General features: G+C 33.6%; 1 protein-coding gene across 3 annotated transcripts in view; it reads right to left on the reverse strand.

Moving 5' to 3' along the window:
- The window catches only part of MYEF2 (myelin expression factor 2), a 38,314-nt gene that overhangs the window by 6,744 nt on the left and 10,214 nt on the right, over positions 1–21,356 (reverse strand). The window contains exons 6-16 of one of the 3 annotated variants that reach the window (XM_043919386.1): positions 19,386–19,577; positions 18,558–18,711; positions 17,962–18,011; positions 17,784–17,847; positions 10,591–10,692; positions 9,098–9,148; positions 8,719–8,787; positions 8,315–8,413; positions 7,952–8,023; positions 6,009–6,217; positions 5,878–5,929 (exon numbers count right to left, since the gene is read on the reverse strand). In XM_043919386.1, the coding sequence (XP_043775321.1) occupies positions 5,878–5,929; positions 6,009–6,217; positions 7,952–8,023; positions 8,315–8,413; positions 8,719–8,787; positions 9,098–9,148; positions 10,591–10,692; positions 17,784–17,847; positions 17,962–18,011; positions 18,558–18,711; positions 19,386–19,577 (1,114 nt within the window). The remainder of the gene's footprint in view (positions 1–5,877; positions 5,930–6,008; positions 6,218–7,951; positions 8,024–8,314; positions 8,414–8,718; positions 8,788–9,097; positions 9,149–10,590; positions 10,693–17,783; positions 17,848–17,961; positions 18,012–18,557; positions 18,712–19,385; positions 19,578–21,356) is intronic. The other 2 variants (XM_043919387.1, XM_043919388.1) reach the window with 2 other exon arrangements.

Raw genomic sequence — 21,356 nt, forward strand, 5'->3', positions numbered from 1 at the left:
GATCCAACAATTCTACTCCTGGATATTTATCCAAAGAAAACAAAAACACTAGGAAAGATATGTGCACCCCTTTGTTCATGGCAGCATTATTTACAACAGCCAAGATACAGAAACAAACTACAAACTCCATAAAAAAAGAATGAAATCTTGTCATCTGCAACAGCATGGATGAACCTAGAGGTTATTATGCTAAGTGAAATAAGCCAGATATAGAAAGATAAATATTGTACAATTTCATTTATATATGGAATCTAAAAAACAAATAAACAAAAGATAGAAACAGTTGTACAGAGAACAGGTAAGGTTGTCTGAGTGGAAGATTAAGAGGTACAAACTTCCAATCACAAAATAAATGAATCATGGGTATGAAACATACTACATGGGGAACATAGTCAATAACTAGCATCTTTTTATGGTGGTATATTGTAACTAGACTTTATCGAGATGATCATCTAAAAAGTAGGGAAATATCAAGTAACTAGGTTGTGTAACAGGAACTAACATGAGGTTGTAGATTAATTATATTTCAAAAGCAAAGAAACAAACTCAGAAAAAAAAAAAAAGGTCAGATTTGTAGTTGTCAGAGGCAGGGAGAGGGCTGGAGAGGGGGAATTAGAAGAAGGCAGTCAAAAGGTACAAACTTCCAGTTATAAGATAAGTAAGTACTAGAGATGTAATGTACAACATGATAAATATAATTAACACTACTATATGCTATATATGAAAGCTGTTAAGAATAAATCCTCAGAAAAAATCCTAAATCCCAAGGAAAATTTGTTTTCTGTTTCTTTAATTTGTGTCTATGAGATGATGAGTGTTCACTGAGCTTCTTGTAATAATCATTTTACATGCGTAAGTCAAACCATTTATGCTGTACACCTTAAACTTATACAGTGCTGTATGTCAATTATATCTCAATGAAACTGGAAGAAAGTAGTAAAAAAACATACACAGAAATCAGATTTTCTAATAAATATCATAAAATGAAACATTTTACATCATAAAACAAAATAAAAAACTATATTTTTAAAAAAGCTTTAAAGATAAATGCAGAGCAATTTCCAGAGTCCTCTTAGTATCTCAAATGCTGGGACCTGAAAACAAGCAAGTTTAATTAAAGCACATCTTAGTAAATGGCAGCATTTTTCAGTGATTTTGAAGAGGACTGTGGAGAACATTCAAGAGCTTTTAAGGTTAAAGGTTCCTCATTATCCTAAATTTACCTAAAAATTTAGGGTTTTTCTTAACATAAGTATCCTACCATAGGTTTAACAGTAATACTGAGGTTCACTCAAGCAAGAAATCTTCATAACTTCAAAGGAAAATATGTAATTATCTCTTGCAAAAATCTGTTAATCTCCCAGGACAAGTTTCTCCATTTTTTCCTCTTAAATTTTCCCTCTGTTTAGGAATCGTGATTCAGACCTAAAAATTCATGACTTCACAATGATCGCAAGGCTGTTCAGCTGACAAGGTCTATCAGCTAAGATAACTGAACTTTCTTACATTCTGGACACTCAGGCTTATAGAAAAAATGACTTATAGATACTTGTTTCACGGTTAGACTGACCTAAAAAGCTCCTAGGCATAGAACTGGAAAGTTCTGTTTTCCAAGTTTCTTAATTCCATAAAAACACCAATAGAGATATTTTCTTTTCTAAAGATAAATAATTGAGGAGAAAGAAGTTTAGCTTTAAGTGATTAATATCAGATTTCCCTGGCTTTCTCCATGCTCTGAGGACTCCTAAATGACTTTAAAATCTACTGATCTTAGATGATTTCAAGAAAAATAAAATAGTACTGCTATTTCAGCAACAGTATAGGACAAACCGATGCTTTAGAACTATGGTACTAAAGAAGACCCTTGAGAGTCCCTTGGACTGCAAGGAGATCAAACCAGTCAATCCTAAAGGAAATCAACCCTGCATATTCACTGGAAGGGCTGATGTTGAAGCTGAAGCTCCAATACTTTGGCCACCTGATGCTAAGAACCAACTCATTAAATAAGACCCTGATGCTGGGAAAGACTGACGCAGGAGGAGAAGGGGATGACAAGAACGAGATGGTTGGATGGCATCACTGACTCAATGGACATGAGTTTGAGCAAGCTCCAGGAGACGGTGAAGGACAGGGAAGCCTGGCAAGCTGCAGTTCATGGGGTTGCAAAGAATTGGACACAACTGAGCTACTGAACAACAACAAATAGGACAAAAGAGTATGAAATGAGAAATCAGTATTACAATGATCAAAGATACTGCTGTTACATACCCTAACTACAAAAATGACTTCCTTGCAATAAAAGAAATCTTTCTACTTTATTTAACTCAGTCTATTAACTAATCTTGTGGGGTATACTCTGGAAAATGATGGAAAAGCATATCCAAAAACAGGCCAAGTTAAAGTATAAATAAATAAATAGTTTAATAAAATCTACTTCCAAAGTATAACTGTAACATAACCATGGGAGAAAAAATGCAAATCAAGATATTCTACAAGAAACTACAATTATGAAATAGGAGACAAAAAACAGTTTTAAGATTTCTTTACAAACAATAGAAAGTAATTATCTGTGAATGTTCTTCATATTGTGTTTCTACTCATACTGCATTATTTTTACTCTTAAGTGAATCTTGAGTACACTAAGTCATGCTTGATGCAGCATGTGAAAGCTGCTCAGTCGTGTCTGACTCTTTGTGACCCCATGGATAGTCCATGGGAATCTCCAGGCCAGAAAACTGGATTGGGTAGCCTTTCCCTTCTCCAGGGGATCTTCCCAACCCAGGGATCAAACCCAGGTCTCCTGCATTGTCTCCGGATTCTTTACCAGCTGAGCCACAAGGGAAGCAGCATGTGTTTTAGTAAATAAAATCTACCACAAGTCTCCATTTCCAGTGCAGTTAACAGATCTTCTAACTGATGTAGAAAACTTTGTGGAAACTTAGATTATGGAAATCTGTAGAGCAATGTTACATTTGTTACAGTTTAGAGCAGGAATAGTTAAGAATGGACTTTCCTTGCACTGCAATGCTATGGTCCTGCATCATACTAAGCCACTGAGTGCAGTTAAAGGGTATAGGCTATACAAAGTTTGATAGGCTATGCCTATTTGACCTCGTTAGCATAACCTAAACCAATGTGGGATCCAACTCTAAATGGTTCACTTATATTATACTCTGCCTTCTTAAAAATGCATATTCTGAGGAATTACACTGAGCAGAATAAAGGAAGATCTACTTTACTATTCTCACTTAACTTCTCATCTTGTTATATTTGGAGATCTGAACAGATTTTTTTTCCTGTATTATAACTGCTGAGGAAGTGTTGTACTGAGGGTTATATAATTCATACTACCTTTTCTCAGCCTTTGTAACTGCCTCATTAAGGAAAATTAACCACTATAGACATTTAATGATCACAGGGCTTGCTGATGGGTCATTTACTGACAGTTACTATTTTAGCAGAGAGCATGGAGTACCACTAGACTCTTACTAAGTAACCAAGAGAATATACTTAACTTACCTTGGGCCCAGTGGGTTAACAAAAAGCAAAACACTGACTTACACTATGGAAAGGGCCACTAATGGCTCGGAGCAGATGAAAAACAAACTTCTCATTCTAAGAAAGAAAAATTCTTCAGATTTAAAAGTAAATAAATAAAGTGATGTGGCAGAAAATTGCTCAGTTCATACAAGCCAAATAAATAACTTGCATAGTTGTCAATAGCTGGACACTTAATTCTATATTACCATAACTTATTTTCCTTTCCACTGATCTAAGTTCAAGTTTAAAATAGGAAAATGGTAGGAAATTACTTGTATTACCTTAATATAAATCTAAAAGTCAGAAGATTTTACAATTGAGAAAACAAAAAAAAAATCATTACTTTCATGACATAACACAGACTGATCAACAAGGGACGTAAGACTAGAGCTAAAATAACAAAGTTAACCACTTTATTTTATTAGCTAAAATGTTGCACAGATTTTTAAGTGTAGATTTGGGTACTAGGTTTTTCCTTTTAAAATATGTTTTTGAGTTGATGATGTCCTCCTGTCAAAACAATGCCAGGGGCAAGTATAGAAGCCCACCAAAGACCTCAAACTTGCTACAATGTCTGATCTCGAAAGGAAATCTACCTACATATGACAAAGAAGAGTCAATTAAATATTGGTCACACTTCCATTAATGTCACTATTTGTCCCATTTGTTCTTTATCTTGTTTCACTTCTACTTAATCATATGATATTTGGAGATTTTTTTTCTTTTCACTCAAACTACAATAGCAGGGGTTATCTATACTTACTGCTACTGCTCCCTCATTTGATGCATTTCACTAAGGCCCTGATATGTTCACTTCCCTGTAGTCTATGGTATTCATGGCTAGCTGCTTACTCATTCTGGCAGATCTTCTTACTCCTACAAAGACTACTAATACCTCAAAACAACTTCATAATTCTGCTTTCTCTTAGTAGCAACTATTACTACTACCTGACTTATTTACAACTTTTTTATCAAGAAAAATTATGCTTCTCTTCTTTGAGTAAACTAAATAAATATAAATAAGAGGATAGTCAACTAAAAGGAGCCACTAGAACATTATAGACAGATTCATATTGTATGTTCTTTGAGGGCAGTGGTAATATCTTACTTTCTTCCTCTTTGTAATCCTAATGACAAGCAGACTGCCAAAAATATAGTATTTGGAGATTTAATTAATGACTAAATAAGCAAATAAATGAACGAAGATCTTTTCAGAATGCTTAACTCATTGATAAACATTTAATAAACCCCTACTAAATGTACAGAAGCAATGAAGGGTGCTAGAATAAAAAGATAATGGTTCTTGCCCTCAAGAGCCTCCATCTGGGAGGGAAGAAAACATGTGAACAGATTATTATAAGAAAGTTCAGTATAAAGTACTCTCAGATAATAGCTTCCAAAAGATCACTATCACTGTGATTAGTGGCGACAAAGGCTATTTTTACAGGAGAACACTAAAACTTATCCCCTTCACGATCTCTAAAAATTAATAGTCCAAATACTCTTAACTTTACATTAACTCTCAAAGGCTGAATGTATCACTTTTACTTAGTCATTTTTCATCATTATATGCCACCTACATAGCTTACTATTAATGACTATACTCTCTGGGTTACCATTCAAGAGCAGACAAATATTAGCAGGAAATCTGTTACTTTGCTCCACTCGCACTAATTCTCTGATCATGACAAAAAAAGGCCCTCTTTTAAAAGTAATAAACCACCTAATTTTCTACAGAGCTAATGAACATATTACGGTTGTACAGGTAGTATCATTATAGCCAAGAACAGTTTATAAAAGAAACAGAAGGGCCAACAGCATGTACCTGTCTAAGGCATTCTAGACAGTGGGTTCTATGCTACCTACCACCTAAGCTACCTGAGTTGTACAAGTGACAAGAGTGTGCAGAATGGGTCTCATCTATTAACTCCATATCGCTTAGAAGTCAGGATTTCATTGGGTCATACTGACAATGCACTGCACTACATCATAAACAAAAAAAATACCACTCGTTAATATTTCCCACAGGAAAAAAAAATCCTTTTAAATGCAACCAATGATGATATAGTAACCATTTAAAAATCAGGTAATACAATATGCACCTTTTTTATCCACAAAGACTCTACTCAATGACAAACTCTACTCTAAATCTTGTTATTTAGTACTAATATGCACTGCTGTTATGTCAAAGGATAGCAAAATAATTCATTTCTTTGAAGTGGAATTAACTCAGGAATAAGCATCTGGAAAGGTAATGATCTAAGCAGTATTTTAAAGTTTAAAATCAATTTTTCCTCCATAGTCAATATCAATATATCTACAGTTTGGCATACTTACCACACTGACTGAATTTCTCTTTTAGTTTCTGCCAAGTCAAGTCAAAAGGCAGCTAGAATGAAAAAAGGTATTAGTAACAGATATACAAGGAAAAAATTAATTTTAAGTATCCTTTACATTTAGTTGCTTACATTTCTGACAAATATCTGGTTGCCTTTGGAGCCTATTCTGTCTCTCATTCCGCTTCCCATCGGACCCGATAAAAATCCTCGATCCATATCGATGCTTCTCTCCAGTATAGCTCCTATACCTGGTCCCATTCTATCAAAGCTGGAACTCATCCGATCCAGTCCCATCCCCATTCCTCCAGTCACACTGTTCATGCCACCCATTCCACCACCTGGATTTTCAAGAAGGGAAGGGAGGATTTGGGAGTTTGGTGTTTTTGTTTCAAAAGCAGAAGGAAAAGGAGAAGGAAAAAGAAGAAGAGAAAGAGGAGGGAGATAATCATTTTTGAGAAAGAAAGGGAGATAAAAATTAATTTATTTATGTGATTAGACAATATATAAACATAAAATTATTTTCATACACGTGATATAACAATCTTCCAAGGAACAAATTTTAATTTGGTATATATTAGGTTAGTTGAATGTTAATGGCTAACTGAATCAGTTTATTCTAGCCACTGTATAACTACATTAGACATATACACTTCTATGAAGTTATATTCGTATCATAAAACATAATATAAATTTTCTACCAATTATTAATACTTTATTCATTAATGTTATAGTAGTTTTTTCCCTCATTTTCATTTTCTAATATTACTAAGTTTAGTAATTATTAGAACAGATATATAGGATAAATTGAAATAATTACAACTCACACACCAACTGTTGCTCTCATCATACTATCCTACATGATATTCTCTTCCTAGCTTACCTTTCACCTCAGTATCTTGTCTCACATATAATTTCTCTTTTCATATCAATTCAATTTCCAATAACAAAAGAACCTAACTTTTAGTCTCTATGTTATACAGAACTTGTAGAGATAACAAAAAACAGAATCACATCCCTTTAGCCAGAGCCTGAGAATCTAGCTTGTATCTCTCATACCCACTTGATTGCTATATTCAAGTTGAATCCTCTTTATTCCAATTCTACTCTTTCTCAAATGTATCCTTGTTTCTCATAGCTATTCTAGTATCCCCATTCTAAAAACTAACATCACCCTCAAATTGGTTTTCTGTTAACAACAAATATAAAATTAGGGGAACAGAAGTATAGACACTGAGGTGAAAAAGGAAGATAGGGATATTATATTTAACAGGAAAATGGCCAAGGTTGACAAAAGATGTTGAAAAGAATAAAATGAGAAGCAAGGTACAATGGAGTATCTTCCACTGACAAGATTTTTTTAAAACTCACTCTTAGAACAGTTCAAGTAGACTGTGTTTCCTATCTGTAAGATTTCAATCAATTAAAGGAAGTCAATAAAGTATGGAGAGCTCACACAGACATGGTTCAGCAGGAGTCAAAATTATAAGCCTTGTGTTAAGGCTTAATATAAGTCCTAAAATGTAGTAGTGGAAACAGAGGGAAGAAATTTAGAATTCTCTAGGGTTGCAACAATGGTACTCTTGATTCTATCATGGAAAGATTTAAGAGGCGAGGAAATAAGCATCTCTTTCAATCTTGCCATCAAACTCAGGAGGTCTCAAGAAGTGTTAGATCTGAGGCAATTCACCCATGTTTACCAGAAGACACAAGCTGTTCACAGATGAAATAAGCTAGTCTCCAATATAACAAAGGAAACAAAATTGATGCTAAAGCTAATGTTGTTCCTGACACATGATTAGAAAAATCCCCAGATTCATTAGTTGGAGTAAATGTTCTTGAATTGGGTGACATTAAACACATATTCTGGTGTTTAGAAATGTCAAAGAAGTAAAATTCAAAGTTAGTTTAGAAATTTCAAACAGTAAAGCTCAATAACTACCAAAGTTTCTCTAAATTACAAGTCATAGTAACATTTAAGAACAAAGTATTACTATACTACAATAACTACTCCTGCAAAGTTTTTTGCAAGTACTCAAATATTACTATAAAATTCTAGTAAAATTTAAACCTACTTATTCCAGATCCTACTGGACCCATGTTAGAAGCTCCTATTCTTCCTGCAAACCCTCCAATCATTGCACTGCCTAAACAAGGATGGAAAGATAATATACTAATTAATAATCATACTTTAAAATTCCCAAAGTACCATGCTCTCAGAAGATGTAAAAAAACTGAAAAATACAAAGTCTTCTAGAAATAGGGTTCAGATATGTAACTGAAAAAGAGAGCTAGTACATTAAAATCTGTAAAGTATTTTTCTTCCAGTAATAAACTGCATGAAACATTTTAAATGTCTACTTTTTCATAAAAAAGAGAGCCAAGCTCTAAAAATATAACCTGCAAAAAGAAAAGGAAAAGTAAACAGCCAGCCCTACCAAGTCTACCAAAGGAATCTCCAAAGCCTCGATTTATTCCAATATCACCACGTCCAAAATCTCTCTCCATGCTACTAGTCATCGCACCACGGTATAGCTCTGAAAAGATTATGCAACAAATTAACCCTTTTTCAAGTATTATCAATAAACAGTAATTGATTTAGGAACTTATTGAAACTAAACTGTAAAGACAGCAAAAATCACAATACAGAAAGTCCGTGATTCACCCAACCTACTTTCTATGCCACATATATCCCAGTCCTGCTATATCTGTCCTTATCCCCTAGTGCCCATACATCCTCTGAAAATACCTATGGTATCCATCCCTAAGTAAAGGGGGGACATTTTTAATAATAAGGAAAATGAAAAGTACCACACATATCCCACTATATACATTTACCTACCTCCCATTCGACCAACTCCTCCAAATCCTCCCATGCTATTCATTGCTTCCAGGCCACCAAACCCAATTCCTATGAAATAAAGATTAAGTTTGAGATGTGTCTGTCAGTTGTATAGGTGAATGGTGCATTTTGTAAATGTTAAGTCTCATCAGTAAAAACTCTTCACCTACCCTACCCTTGTGCAACTGCTTCATAACACATCACCTTCCATATCCCTTAAGTATGTACCAGGCTCAATTTCTGCTCACAGCCTTTAGGACATGAGCCAATAGTAAATCATGTTTTGTTTTCCTTAGAATTCTCAACATATTTCTAATTCACTTAACATGGTGATGGGTACATACAAAAAAAAAAAAAGAAAAGAAATACTTATACATACCTCCTCCAATTCTATTCATTCCACCAAAACCTGGACCATCCATTCCCATACCTCAAATGAAATACACAATATTTACTTTCAATAAACTTTATTTTAATGACTAAAGAGTGACAAAATGCAAGAGCACAATAGATATAATACTGGTCTAGTCACAGTGGAACACTAGAGAAGCAGCAGGGCACAGACAGGATGGTTTAAAGTGCTATGCCATAGCAGTTGTCTAATCAAGAGTCTTTAAAAAGGCCTCTGTGAATATTCATTAGTCAAGAAAACAAAATTCACTGGTCATGCTCACATTTGGTTAGAGAATATCTAGGATTGGCCAAGAGTTCATTATTTTTTTTCAGTTCACACACACAAATATCACTACAGCAGATTGAGAAATCAGGTCTCCTTTAAACATAGCAGCTAAGGGAGCAGTAAAAAAGAAAAAAAATAGTTATGTGTTTAGGAGGGCAGAACGCCTAAGCGTAAAGGAGAAAATTTCCACCTGTTTAAATGAGAATGATTATTTTAACTAACCTCACAATTTACGTTGTAGCTATAGCACCTCAACAAAAACAGGAACCAGAGAGCATTTATTAGTCCATCAATTAAAATAGCAATTCTCAAAATGTGGTATGGGAACCTTTGAGAGCTCAACAGGTCAAAACTATTTTATTATTCAAATAATACTAAGATATTGACTGTTTTACTCTCACTTTCTCCTGAGTATAAGGTGGAATTTTCCAGAAACTACACAATAGATGGCATTATAATGAACTGAATTCAGAAGCAAATATAAGAACATGATTATCTTGCATTAAGCCAAATATTAAAGAGATGCACAAAAAGGCGAAATATCACTCTTCTAATTTTTGTTTTCTTAAAAACTATATCTATATTTATGTTAACACATAATACATTTATTATTTTAAATATGCAAATTTTTAAGTTCTAATTTTTAATTTCTAATAAAGTATATACCGACAAATATAACCACATACACAAAAGCACTTTGGAGTCCTCAACAAATTTTAAAAGTATAAAAGGGTTCTGAAACCAAAAAGCTTAAAAATTAATTTTCAAAGATAAACTGTAGATTACTCTAGGTGAAGAGTCAAACAGCTATCTGACAAGCTATCTTTCCAACTAGATATTCAAATTTAAATTCCTTACAACATGGTAGTATTTCACCCATTCCACAAATAAAGTATATCCATGATATACAAGACATAGACAATACTGGATATTCTCCTTTGACAATTCAAAATCCACAGTACTAAAAGGCTAACTGTAACATGGCTGGCCTCAGAGGAACCCTCCTGACCTTTGCCCAATCTCTTTCATGTTCTCTGCTCTTAAGGTTTCATTCTTTTTTCAGACTGAAGTAACATCTTAAATATTCAATTATAAACTAGAGTTCTTTCAACATTATTACAAACTGTAAGTATAAGCTTTACAATCTAGCAAATGTATCATTTGAAAAGAAATAATAAAGTTAGAATACTTACCACTTGGACCTAAATTTCCCATTACACCACCTATGTTCAACTGGCTGGCACTAATAGGTTGTCCACCTGGACCAAGTCCCATTCCAATGCCTCCAAGACCACCTAAAACACAAATAAGGATATTATTATCAATTCATATTTGATCAACTGCCACTGAAAATGTTAAAACTATATGCTTGTAGTAGTATTTCTAAAAGTTTGCAGATTTGTAAATAAGAGCACCAGTTCTTGTTTTCATTGAAATACAGCACACTGAGGCCTTACTATAATATCATTTATTAAAGAGAAGTGCTTTATGAAGCAGGTTCATCTTATATCACAGTCAAATGCATACTGAAAAAGTAACGAAATACTAAGAGCATTCTGAATCACTTTATAAATGACCTATATATCTAAAATATGTAGGTATTGAATCTGTGAGTGAAGTGAAGTCGCTCAGTCGTGTCCGACTCTGCCACCCCATGGACCGTAGCCTACCAGGCTTCTCCGTCCCTGGAATTTCCCAGGCAAGAATACTGGAGTGGGTTGCCATTTCCTTCTCTTAAAATCTAGGAATTACTTTTAGATAGTTCAGAAGAAACTAAAAAGTCAACAACTAAGTAAACATAATATTGAATAAAGCAAATGTTATATTACCTAGTTTTATCATTGACATATTTATATGGTATGTTAAGTGTTTTCATATCTGTTATGCACAGATGAGGTAATTTTTGAGACCTTAAGTTACCTGCAAAATGCTATGTGATTAAGCTAACACTAGAATTCAAGTTTTCTGTCTCTAAATCCAGTATTCTTTTTCCTTCTCTTAAACTACTTAAGTTCACTGAAAATAGACTCTAAGAAGATAATCTGATGACCTTAAAGACAGTGGGAACTGTTTTACTCTACTAACTCTGAGTTTGGTTTTAAAGTTCCTTCTAGTCAATGGAGCAATCAGTAAGTTCTAAGGGTTAAGAAAACCATATATTATATACTTCTTTTTTTTTTTTACAGTACAGAAGCATGTTGTGTTAAATTGGAAAGATCAGTGTGACCTGATAAAAGAAATACCTTTTTTCAGTTTAGTCCCTAAAACTGGTTCAAAGCAATAGCACACCTAACTATCAACAATGCTCATGTCTACACACAACACTCTTATTTTCATCTCTGATACCATTCTTCACTAAAAGGAACCAGGACTCTTTGAAAGTAGACCAAATTCATGTCTCAGAAAAAGAAAAACCATGGATCTGGGAAATTCCATTCTTACCAGAAAGTAAGAATATCAGAGGCAAAAGAAATGAAAAAGCCTCCATTTGCCAAGTTACAACAATTTCAGCAAAGGAAGTGGAAGCGGAGGGAGAAAGGAAAGAATAAAGATGTTAAAAATAATTAACAACAAACTGATTCTGTCAAAGTCTATGAATTCATACTACATCTCAAAAGAAAAGAGTACATAAAACCATAAATCTTGAGAAGAATAGATATAAAATAAATATGAAAAAAATATGGATATAATAAAGGATTATTTTTAATCTAAATAAAGAGTTCCAATCCCTGTAGCTTAGTTGGTAAAGAATCTGCCTGCAGTACAGGAGACCCAGGTTCAATCCCTGGGTTGGGAAGATCCCCTGGAGAAGGAAATGGCAACCTACTCCAGTATCCTTGCCTGGAAAATTTCATGGACAGAGGAGCCTGGTGGGCTGCAGTCCATGGGGTCACAAAGAGTCGGGCACGACTGAGCGACTAACACAACACAACAACAACAACAATGCTGGAAAAGAAAATTGAAAGCCCTTACTTTACAAAGCCAGGATCTTAACAGATGACACCCTGAGGGATACGGAAGGGCAGAAAAGGACTGCCCTACAAAGGGAGAACAGGCAATATTCAAAGACATGTTAAGTTGAGAATTTTCCAGAATTTATTTTAAAAAACTGAATTCTCAATTGTGAAAGCCCAATAAAGGATAATCCACACCCTCACTGTAGTAAAACTATATGCCAAAGACAAAGATCTTAAAATCGGCTACAAGAAGAACACAGCTTACCTACAAAGAAAGGACAACTCAGCTGACAGCTGACTCAATAGCAATAATGGAAGCCAGAAGACTGGAATATTTTAAAAGTGCTGAGGGAAAATAACTACCTTACACTATATAACTTCATCTTTGAAGACATTTATAGATGAATCAAAATTGAGAGAATTTACTAACAACAGATACTCATTGAAAGAGCTTTTAAAATATATGCTTCAGGGGGGAAAATAATAGTGCCATGATCTGTGAAAGCAAATAATAAGATAAGTAAGTACTAATAATGCCTACTTTGTGTGACTGGATAAAAAGTAAATATATAACTAAAACATTAAGCAATAATAGCATATAATTCAGTAGGAAAGTGATTAAAATTAGAGAATTCAAAGGTCATTCGGCTTTTGAGAATAATCCTATTAACTTCAGACTTTATATCAACATATTAAAATATCCAGAATAACCACTGAAAGGGAAAGATAGGAGAAAAAGAAATATAAAGTAAATATCTGTACAAAGCAGAAAAATACTAATAAAACACAAGATAATAGAAATTAAACCAAATAAATCTATAAAGTGAATAAACAAAACAAAGCTGTTGTATCTACATTACTATTAGACAAAAGACTTAGAGGCATTTACTAAATATGAAATCACTCTACAGCGATAAAATCTTAACTGACTAGGAAAATGTATCAGTTCTATACTTGTATGCATCTACTGAATTAGTTTTGAAATAAAGTAAAAATAAGAAAAAGCAGACAAATTCACCTTAATAGCACAGGATTTTACCATAAATATATCTCAGTAATTGATAGCACAAGCAGACAAAATTACTAGCAAAGGTGTAATTTAAATGATTAACAAACTTGACTTAATGGACACAGGGCTTTCCAGGTGGCACTAGTGGTAAAGAATTCACTTGCCAATCCAGGAGACCCAAGAGACTCAGGTTCCATCCCTGGGTCGGGAAGATCCTCTGGAATAGGAAATGGCAAACACAGCAGTATTCTTAACTGGAAAATTCCATGGATAGAGGAGCCTGGAGGGCTACAGCCCATGGGGTCACAAAGAGGCAGACACAATAGAGCAACTGCACATGCACACACACACAACACACATAGAACAGTATACTGAACACCTGGAATATTTATTAAAATGTATCATATATTAGGCCACAATAAAAAGTCCAAATTAACTAATTAATTCCAAAGAATCATAATCATACATCTATAAGCCACACTAAGTTAGAAATGAGTAAGAAAAAACCTATACATTTGAAAATTCAAAAATAGATGACTTAGGAAGAAATCATAATGGTAATTTAATAAAAATTAAATCACAATAAAGACACTCTAGCACAACCTGTTTATAGTGGCCAAATTGATAGTCATAACTACTTATATTAAAAAGAAGAGGCTGCAAATTAGTAAAGTACATATTCAACTTAAGGAGTTAGGACAAAAATAAGAGACTAAACCCAAACAAATAGAAAAGGAAATAAAACTAAGAGCATAAATTAAGATGTAAAAAATGGAATTTACTTCTTCAAAAGCACTGATAAAATTGACAAATCTCCAAGCAAAACTGACTAAGAAAAACAGAGAAATTGCAAACCTTTGGAATTTAAAAATGACAGAACTATAGCTGTGGCACAAATTGAAAGAGACTATTTTATGCCAACAAATATGAAAATGAACAAAAATGGTAAAATTCTCAGAAAAATAGAAATTACCACAATGGACTCAAGAAGCAACAGTAAATATAGTAAATAATAGTACATAAATAATAGTAAATAAAGTAAATAAGTAAAAATCTTCCCCTAAACAATATACACCAGGGCTAGTTTTACAAATAAGTTCTAGCCAATGTTGAGAGAACAGAGTATTCTCAGGGAAAGAAAACAAATACTCCTGAAAGTACTATTGTTTCTTATAACAGAAAAATTAGAATAACCTAAAACACACACACACACATAGGTTTACAAAATGTGGCATTAGCAACTGAAGTGAAGGGATTAGAGCTACAATTTTTCAATACACATGAAATCTCAAAAACAATGTTAAACCAAAAACAGAAAGTTGCAGAAAAATATGAACTATATAATTTCACTCATACCAAATTTTGAATCCAGCAAAACAATTTCATATAATGTTTATGGATGCATAAATATGTAATCAAATTATTAAAATATGGATACAGTGTTTATCATTTTATCTACAAGTTGTTTCCTCTAGGTAAGGTTATCTAGTGGGAGGTGGTAAGGAAGGACAATCTTTATACATAAAATGTTATTTTAAAGAAAAATCACCTAAAACAAATATAGTCTATGATAGCTACATTATGCCAGAACTATTCTATGCACTTTACATATATTATATATTAACTCATACAATACTCATGCCAATCCATGAAGTAGGTACCATAAGCATCCTCATTTTGAAGATTGAGCATTGAGACACAGGTGTTAAGTATATTATATTGTTCTTTTATAATCCTTTGGAAAATAATTTGATAATACTGATCACTTGAAAACCTATAAATCTACTTCAAGGTATCTATCCTAAGGAAATAACCAAAAACATACCAAAAACTTGTATACAAAAAAAAAGAAAAAGGGAAAACTCTGTTGGTGATTAAAGGAAAAAAAGTTAACATACCTAAAATACATGTAACACTGAAATAGTTATGGAGCATCCATATGATAGATTAATAGCCAATAAAAAAATTTTAGAAAGAATTTATAACAAGGAATAGTGCTTACATTCTAATGCTAAACAAAAAAAAAAAAAGAAAATTATTTATGTGGTAGTTCTCAGCTATGCAAAAAAAAATACACATATAAGGAAACACTGGATAAAATTAACACACAGAAACCCCTTGCATTCCTATACACTAACAATGAGAAAACAGAAAGGGAAATTAAGGAAATAATACCATTCATCATTGCAATAAAAAGAATAAAATACTTAGGAGTATATCTACCTAAAGAAACAAAAGACCTATACATAGAAAACTATAAAACACTGATGAAAGAAATCAAAGAGGACACAAATAGATGGAGAAATATACCATGTTCATGAGTTGGAAGAATCAATATTGTGAAAATGACTATACCACCCAAAGCAATCTATAGATTTCAATGCAATCCCTATCAAGCTACCAACAGTATTCTTCACAGAACTAGAACAAATAATTTCACAATTTGTATGGAAATACAAAAAACCTCGAATAGCCAAAGTAATCTTGAAAATGAAGAATGGAACTGGAGGAATCAACCTGCCTGACTTCAGACTATACTACAAAGCCATAGTCATCAAGACAGTATGGTACTGCCACAAAGACAGAAATATAGATCAATGGAAGAGAATACAAAGCCCAGAGATAAATCCATGAACCTATGGACACCTTATCTTCAACAAAGGAGGCAAGAATATACAATGGAAAAAAGACAACCTTTTTAACAAGTGGTGCCGGGAAAACTGGTCAACCACTTGTAAAAGAATGAAACTAGAACACTTTCTAACACCATACACAAAAATAAACTCAAAATGGATTAAAGATCTAAATGTAAGACCAGAAACTATAAAACTCCTAGAGAAGAACACAGGCAAAACACTCTCTGACATAAATCACAGCAAGATCCTCTATGACCCACCTCCCAGAATATTGCAAAGAAAACCAAAAATAAACAAAAGGGACCTAATGAAACTTAAAAGCTTTTGCACAACAAAGGAAACTATAAGCAAAGTGAAAAGACAGCCTTCAGATTGGGAGAAAATAATAGCAAATGAAGAAACAGACAAAGGATTAATCTCAAAAATATACAAGCAACTCCTGCAGCTCAATTCCAGAAAAATAAATGACCCAATCAAAAAATGGGCCAAAGGACTAAACAGACATTTCTCCAAAGAAGAAATACAGATGGCTAACAAACACATGAAAAGATGCTCAACATCACTCATCATCAGAGAAGTGCAAATCAAAACCACAATGAGGTACCATTACACGCCAGTCAGGATGGCTCCTATCCAAAAGTCTACAAGCAATAAATGCTGGAGAGGGTGTGGAGAAAAGGGAACCCTCTTACACTGTTGGTGGGAATGCAAACTAGCACAGCCACTATGGAGAACAGTGTGGAGATTCCTTAAAAAACTGGAAATAGAACTGCCATATGACCGAGCAATCCCACTCCTGGGCATACACACTGAGGAAACCAGATCTGAAAGAAACACGTGTACCCCAATGTTCATCACAGCACTGTTTATAATAGCCAGGACATGGAAGCAACCTAGATGCCCATCAGCAGATGAGTGGATAAGAAAGCTATGGTACATATACACAATGGAATATTACTCAGCCATTAAAAAGAATACATTTGAATCAGTTCTAATGAGATGGATGAAACTGGAGCCCATTATACAGAGTGAAGTAAGCCAGAAAGATAAACACCAATACAGTATACTAACGCATATATATGGAATTTAAAAAGATGGTAATGATAATCCTATATGCAGGACAGAAAAAGAGACACAGATGTATAGCACAAACTTTTGGACTCTGTGGGAGAAGGCGAGGGTGGGATGATCTGAGAGAATAGCATTGAAACATGTATATTATCAAGTGTGAAACAGATCACCAGCCCAGGTTGGATGCATGAGACAAGTGCTCAGGGCTGGTGCACTGGGAAGACCCAGTGGGATGGGATGGGGAGGGAGGTGGGAGTGGGGATCAGGATGGGGAACACATGTAAATCCATGGCTGATTCATGTCAATGTATGGCAAAAAGCACTACAATATTGTAAAGTAATTAGCCTCCAACTAACAAAAATAATTGGGGGAAAAATAAAAGGAAACACTGGAAGCAAATTCACAAAAATGTTATAATGGAGGTTATTTATGGATAATAAAATTACAAAGACTTTCCCCCCACCCACATAAGACCTTAACAAACTTTTTAGTATATACTGCTTTTATAATCAGGAAAAACTATAAAAAGAAAAAAAAAGTGGCACATATTTATCTTCTCAGTCTTTCTAATCAATTATGACAAACTAGCTCCATAACTCAAAACACCAAATGGTGGGCAACTAGGGATGCAAGCACAAAAACAGTTTTGTTTAGCATATAACAAAACTGAAAAAGAATAGTCTGTATTACTTCTAATAACAACTTTACTTACGTGGTAACTGTGGTGTTTTACTGTCATGTGAACGGTAGTCTTCATGAGGGACAGACTTGTCATCCTAATTGCAAAAAAGTTTATTATTTGGTTAATATATAACTTAAAAGATCTCTAACATAGAAGAAAGCAGATAAAATTTGAGGTTGGAGAGTTGAAGTGATATATAGGAACTCACCATTTTCACATGCATAGGTCTATCAAACAAAAACTGCCCATTGAACATAGCTGTTGGTTCAGTCAAGGAAAGCCAGTTAGGACAACTATGAAATTATACTTGAACACAAACACATTTTTAATAATCATATTTTGCATCAAACTACCCCTAATATTTTAATCAACATCTTTTAATATTTTACTTATTTGTATTAGTCTCTTCCACATACTCAAAGAAAAGCTTCAATTCTTTGCTTTATAGTTTTATTTTATAAATAAAATATCTTTTAATTCAACTACTGAAAAGAGAAAACTAACTAGGCATCATTTAAAGCGACTATGTTAATGTACAATGAGATACATTACTGTCAACAACATGTGTACAATTAGTTGTAGTAGGAAGAGAAAGTAGGAAAAAGTTAATACCAGGCCTGTATAATACGGCTAATTCAAGTTTTAAGAGTGACTTTAGTACTTGGACATAATAAAGGTTTTATGCACTGGAGACCAAATTCTAATACACATTTCTAAGTAAGGCAACCTTAAATTCCATGATCCCCACAAAATGGTATCAAACTTCAACCTTATTAAACAACGCTAAAGTGCAAATCAGGATACAAATAGCTTGAACTGCTTCAATTGCTTGTTCAAAAGTGACTGTGCCCATTCCTCTGCTCTTGCCATCTTTGTCTTCTTTAATATCTGCCCGCTTTACAGTTCCAGCTATGCTGAACACTTCCTTTAGCTTCTTCCAACCAACTTTGAAGTCAAGCTTAATATAAAATCATATAAAGTTACACACCTATTAACCCCTCTCCCCACTTAAAATAATACAAATCATTTCTAAATTCTCAAGAACATAAAGAATTCTAATTCTTGTAAAACAGTGTATCAACAGTATCAAATAGAAACATCTTAAGTTGTTAAAGATCAGTAAGCTACATCTATGTCGTTCCTTACCCTTGATTTTTTTAAATTCTCAAAACAGCCTCTCAGTGCTGCTCAGTCCTGTTTTGTACATTTGAAACTTTCACATCTATTTTTACTGCCAGAAATTCAGATTTTGGAAAGTATGATTGATATTACTGACTTTCAAAAGCTTAAGACAAACCAACAACAACATGCACATTCACAAATATCAAATCTAAAAGAAATCCACTTACCAATATGACTAAAATCACATACAATAATAGTACATAATATCAAGAACTGTTTGTTTATAAATTCCACAGTTCTATTTTCAAAAATCCTAAATACTTGTGTTAACACTCTAACCTTGTATTTATGGACTCAAATTGGGTTTGAGTTTATAATAATTACTGTTTTGCTTACTTTAGTTAAAAACAAGCAAAATATTTTATAAACCTGTAACCCATTCATCTAATAATCTCATGATTAGAACTAAATATCTGAATGGCAAAATTTTAGAGTAAAGCTTAAACTTACATTAGCAACAAAAATTGTGGAACCAAGTCTACCAGCCTGCAAATTACTGATAACCTCAGGAGGAATGTTTGGATTATTGAGAATGGAAGGTGGTAAATTCATCAATCCCGATCCCATATCGGGTACATGTCCTCCTGGAAATGATCCTCCTGTTCGTTGCAGTGCCCTACGAGCATTTTCTCCATCAGGATCCTATAACATATAGTGAATGTTAAAGCCACTATATACATCAGTAAATCTATACCACTAAAATAACAACTTCAAGTTCTACAGCAGCTATCCAAACTGGCTCAAATTACTGGCCCTCTTGAAGAGTGAACTTTTTTCTCATCCAGAGAATCCAGTCCCATAAAAACCTGTGGACAGACAAAAGATTTCAGTCTCCAGGGATGTCAATTAAATACCTCTTTCCAATCACTAAAGTCACTTAAGAACTTGAAATTAGTTTAATTTTGTCCTCACACAGGTATACAAATATATGGCACATACACATACAAATAACTCAAAGAGGAACAAATACTTACTGTGACTCTTTCCTTTTCAAAATGCAGTAGTGATTAATTCTCACCACTATATACCCAAAGCAATGTCAAATTCATATTACCTCAAAGCTTTCAACAGCAGAACAAACTGTTACAAAACCCAGAAATACTGGGGTAGAGGGGAACTGTTACAATTTGCAAATTTTATTCCTGAACAAAAGGGAATTATACACTTTCCAACCTCAACAATGATTACAATTTGAGATGGAGGGAAGAGGAAGATAAAGAAAGGCCAAGTACCAAGTAAAGAATGGTACTAAACATTGTTTGGTTTTTTCTTTAGTTCATTAACTTTTAAGAGAAATATTCTGCCTTTAAACAAAACAAAAAAAAGGCAAGCTTAAACATACTTCTCACTTATCTCAGTAGAGTACAAAAACAAAAATCACATAAACGCACAGACAACTACTATCTGCAACACCAAATGATTACGATACATGTAACCATCTACACTCTACTCTGCTGGTCCTGGTCAGGGAATTCTAATGAAAAGAAAGCTGGGTGACTTTAATAAATTTTATAGGAAGGCTAAGAGAACAGAAGGTGAAGTGAATGTAAGAATAAAGGTATTCTGGCATTCAATGTATTCCATCGTGATGGAGAAATACAAAGAAATACAAAAGCAAAGAAGTGTTCTGAATAATGCTACATAACTTTCCAAATTAATAAATAAATGCTTCAGGCCTAAGGTTTCAAAAACTTGCACAAATACAAAACTGAGAAGAGTGGTTACCCATGGGGGAAGGAGGAGGACTTAGCAGGGGAAATGCTTCATGAGCCATTAAGATAGTCAGTTTCTCCTTAACATCTTAATGTTAATAAAGCATATTGCTATATTTTCATTTTTATTATATGACATACATATAAACATATACACACAAAATACACACATATCATAAAACATATATATAATACAACTTATGTAAAACCAACTACTATACAGCGTGGTTTTTAGTCCTCCGTTCCCATTAGGTGTCTGTCTGTCACTGTCTACTTTTGCTATGAGAGGGCCTATAAGTTTACAACTGCTACTAAGCACATTTAAGTAAATTTTAAAATGTAATTCTAATATCTGTTAATGAACACTGGAAATATACTTTTCCCTAGATTCAAACTAGTATTTCTCGGCAATGATCCTAGCCACCCATATGAAAATCATATAATTTCAAGAAAGGAACCTTTAGAGATAATAATCCAGAAAAGTTAATTGAATAAAGAACACCTCATCATTTAGCTCAGCCAACGCAATCATTCTTCTCTTTAGGAAGTTAAAAATAAGAAGTACTCTATATCACCTTGGATCACATAAATCTGTTATAGGGTCTCTGAAATATTACCAAGGATCTACAATGCACTAAAACTTAAACGAACAGAAACAGTATGGGCTTTGTTCCCAGTTAAAAAAAATAACAAAACAAACACAGAACCT

Source organism: Cervus elaphus, chromosome 12 (assembly GCF_910594005.1).
Source record: "Cervus elaphus chromosome 12, mCerEla1.1, whole genome shotgun sequence".
Classification (NCBI taxonomy): domain Eukaryota; kingdom Metazoa; phylum Chordata; class Mammalia; order Artiodactyla; family Cervidae; genus Cervus; species Cervus elaphus.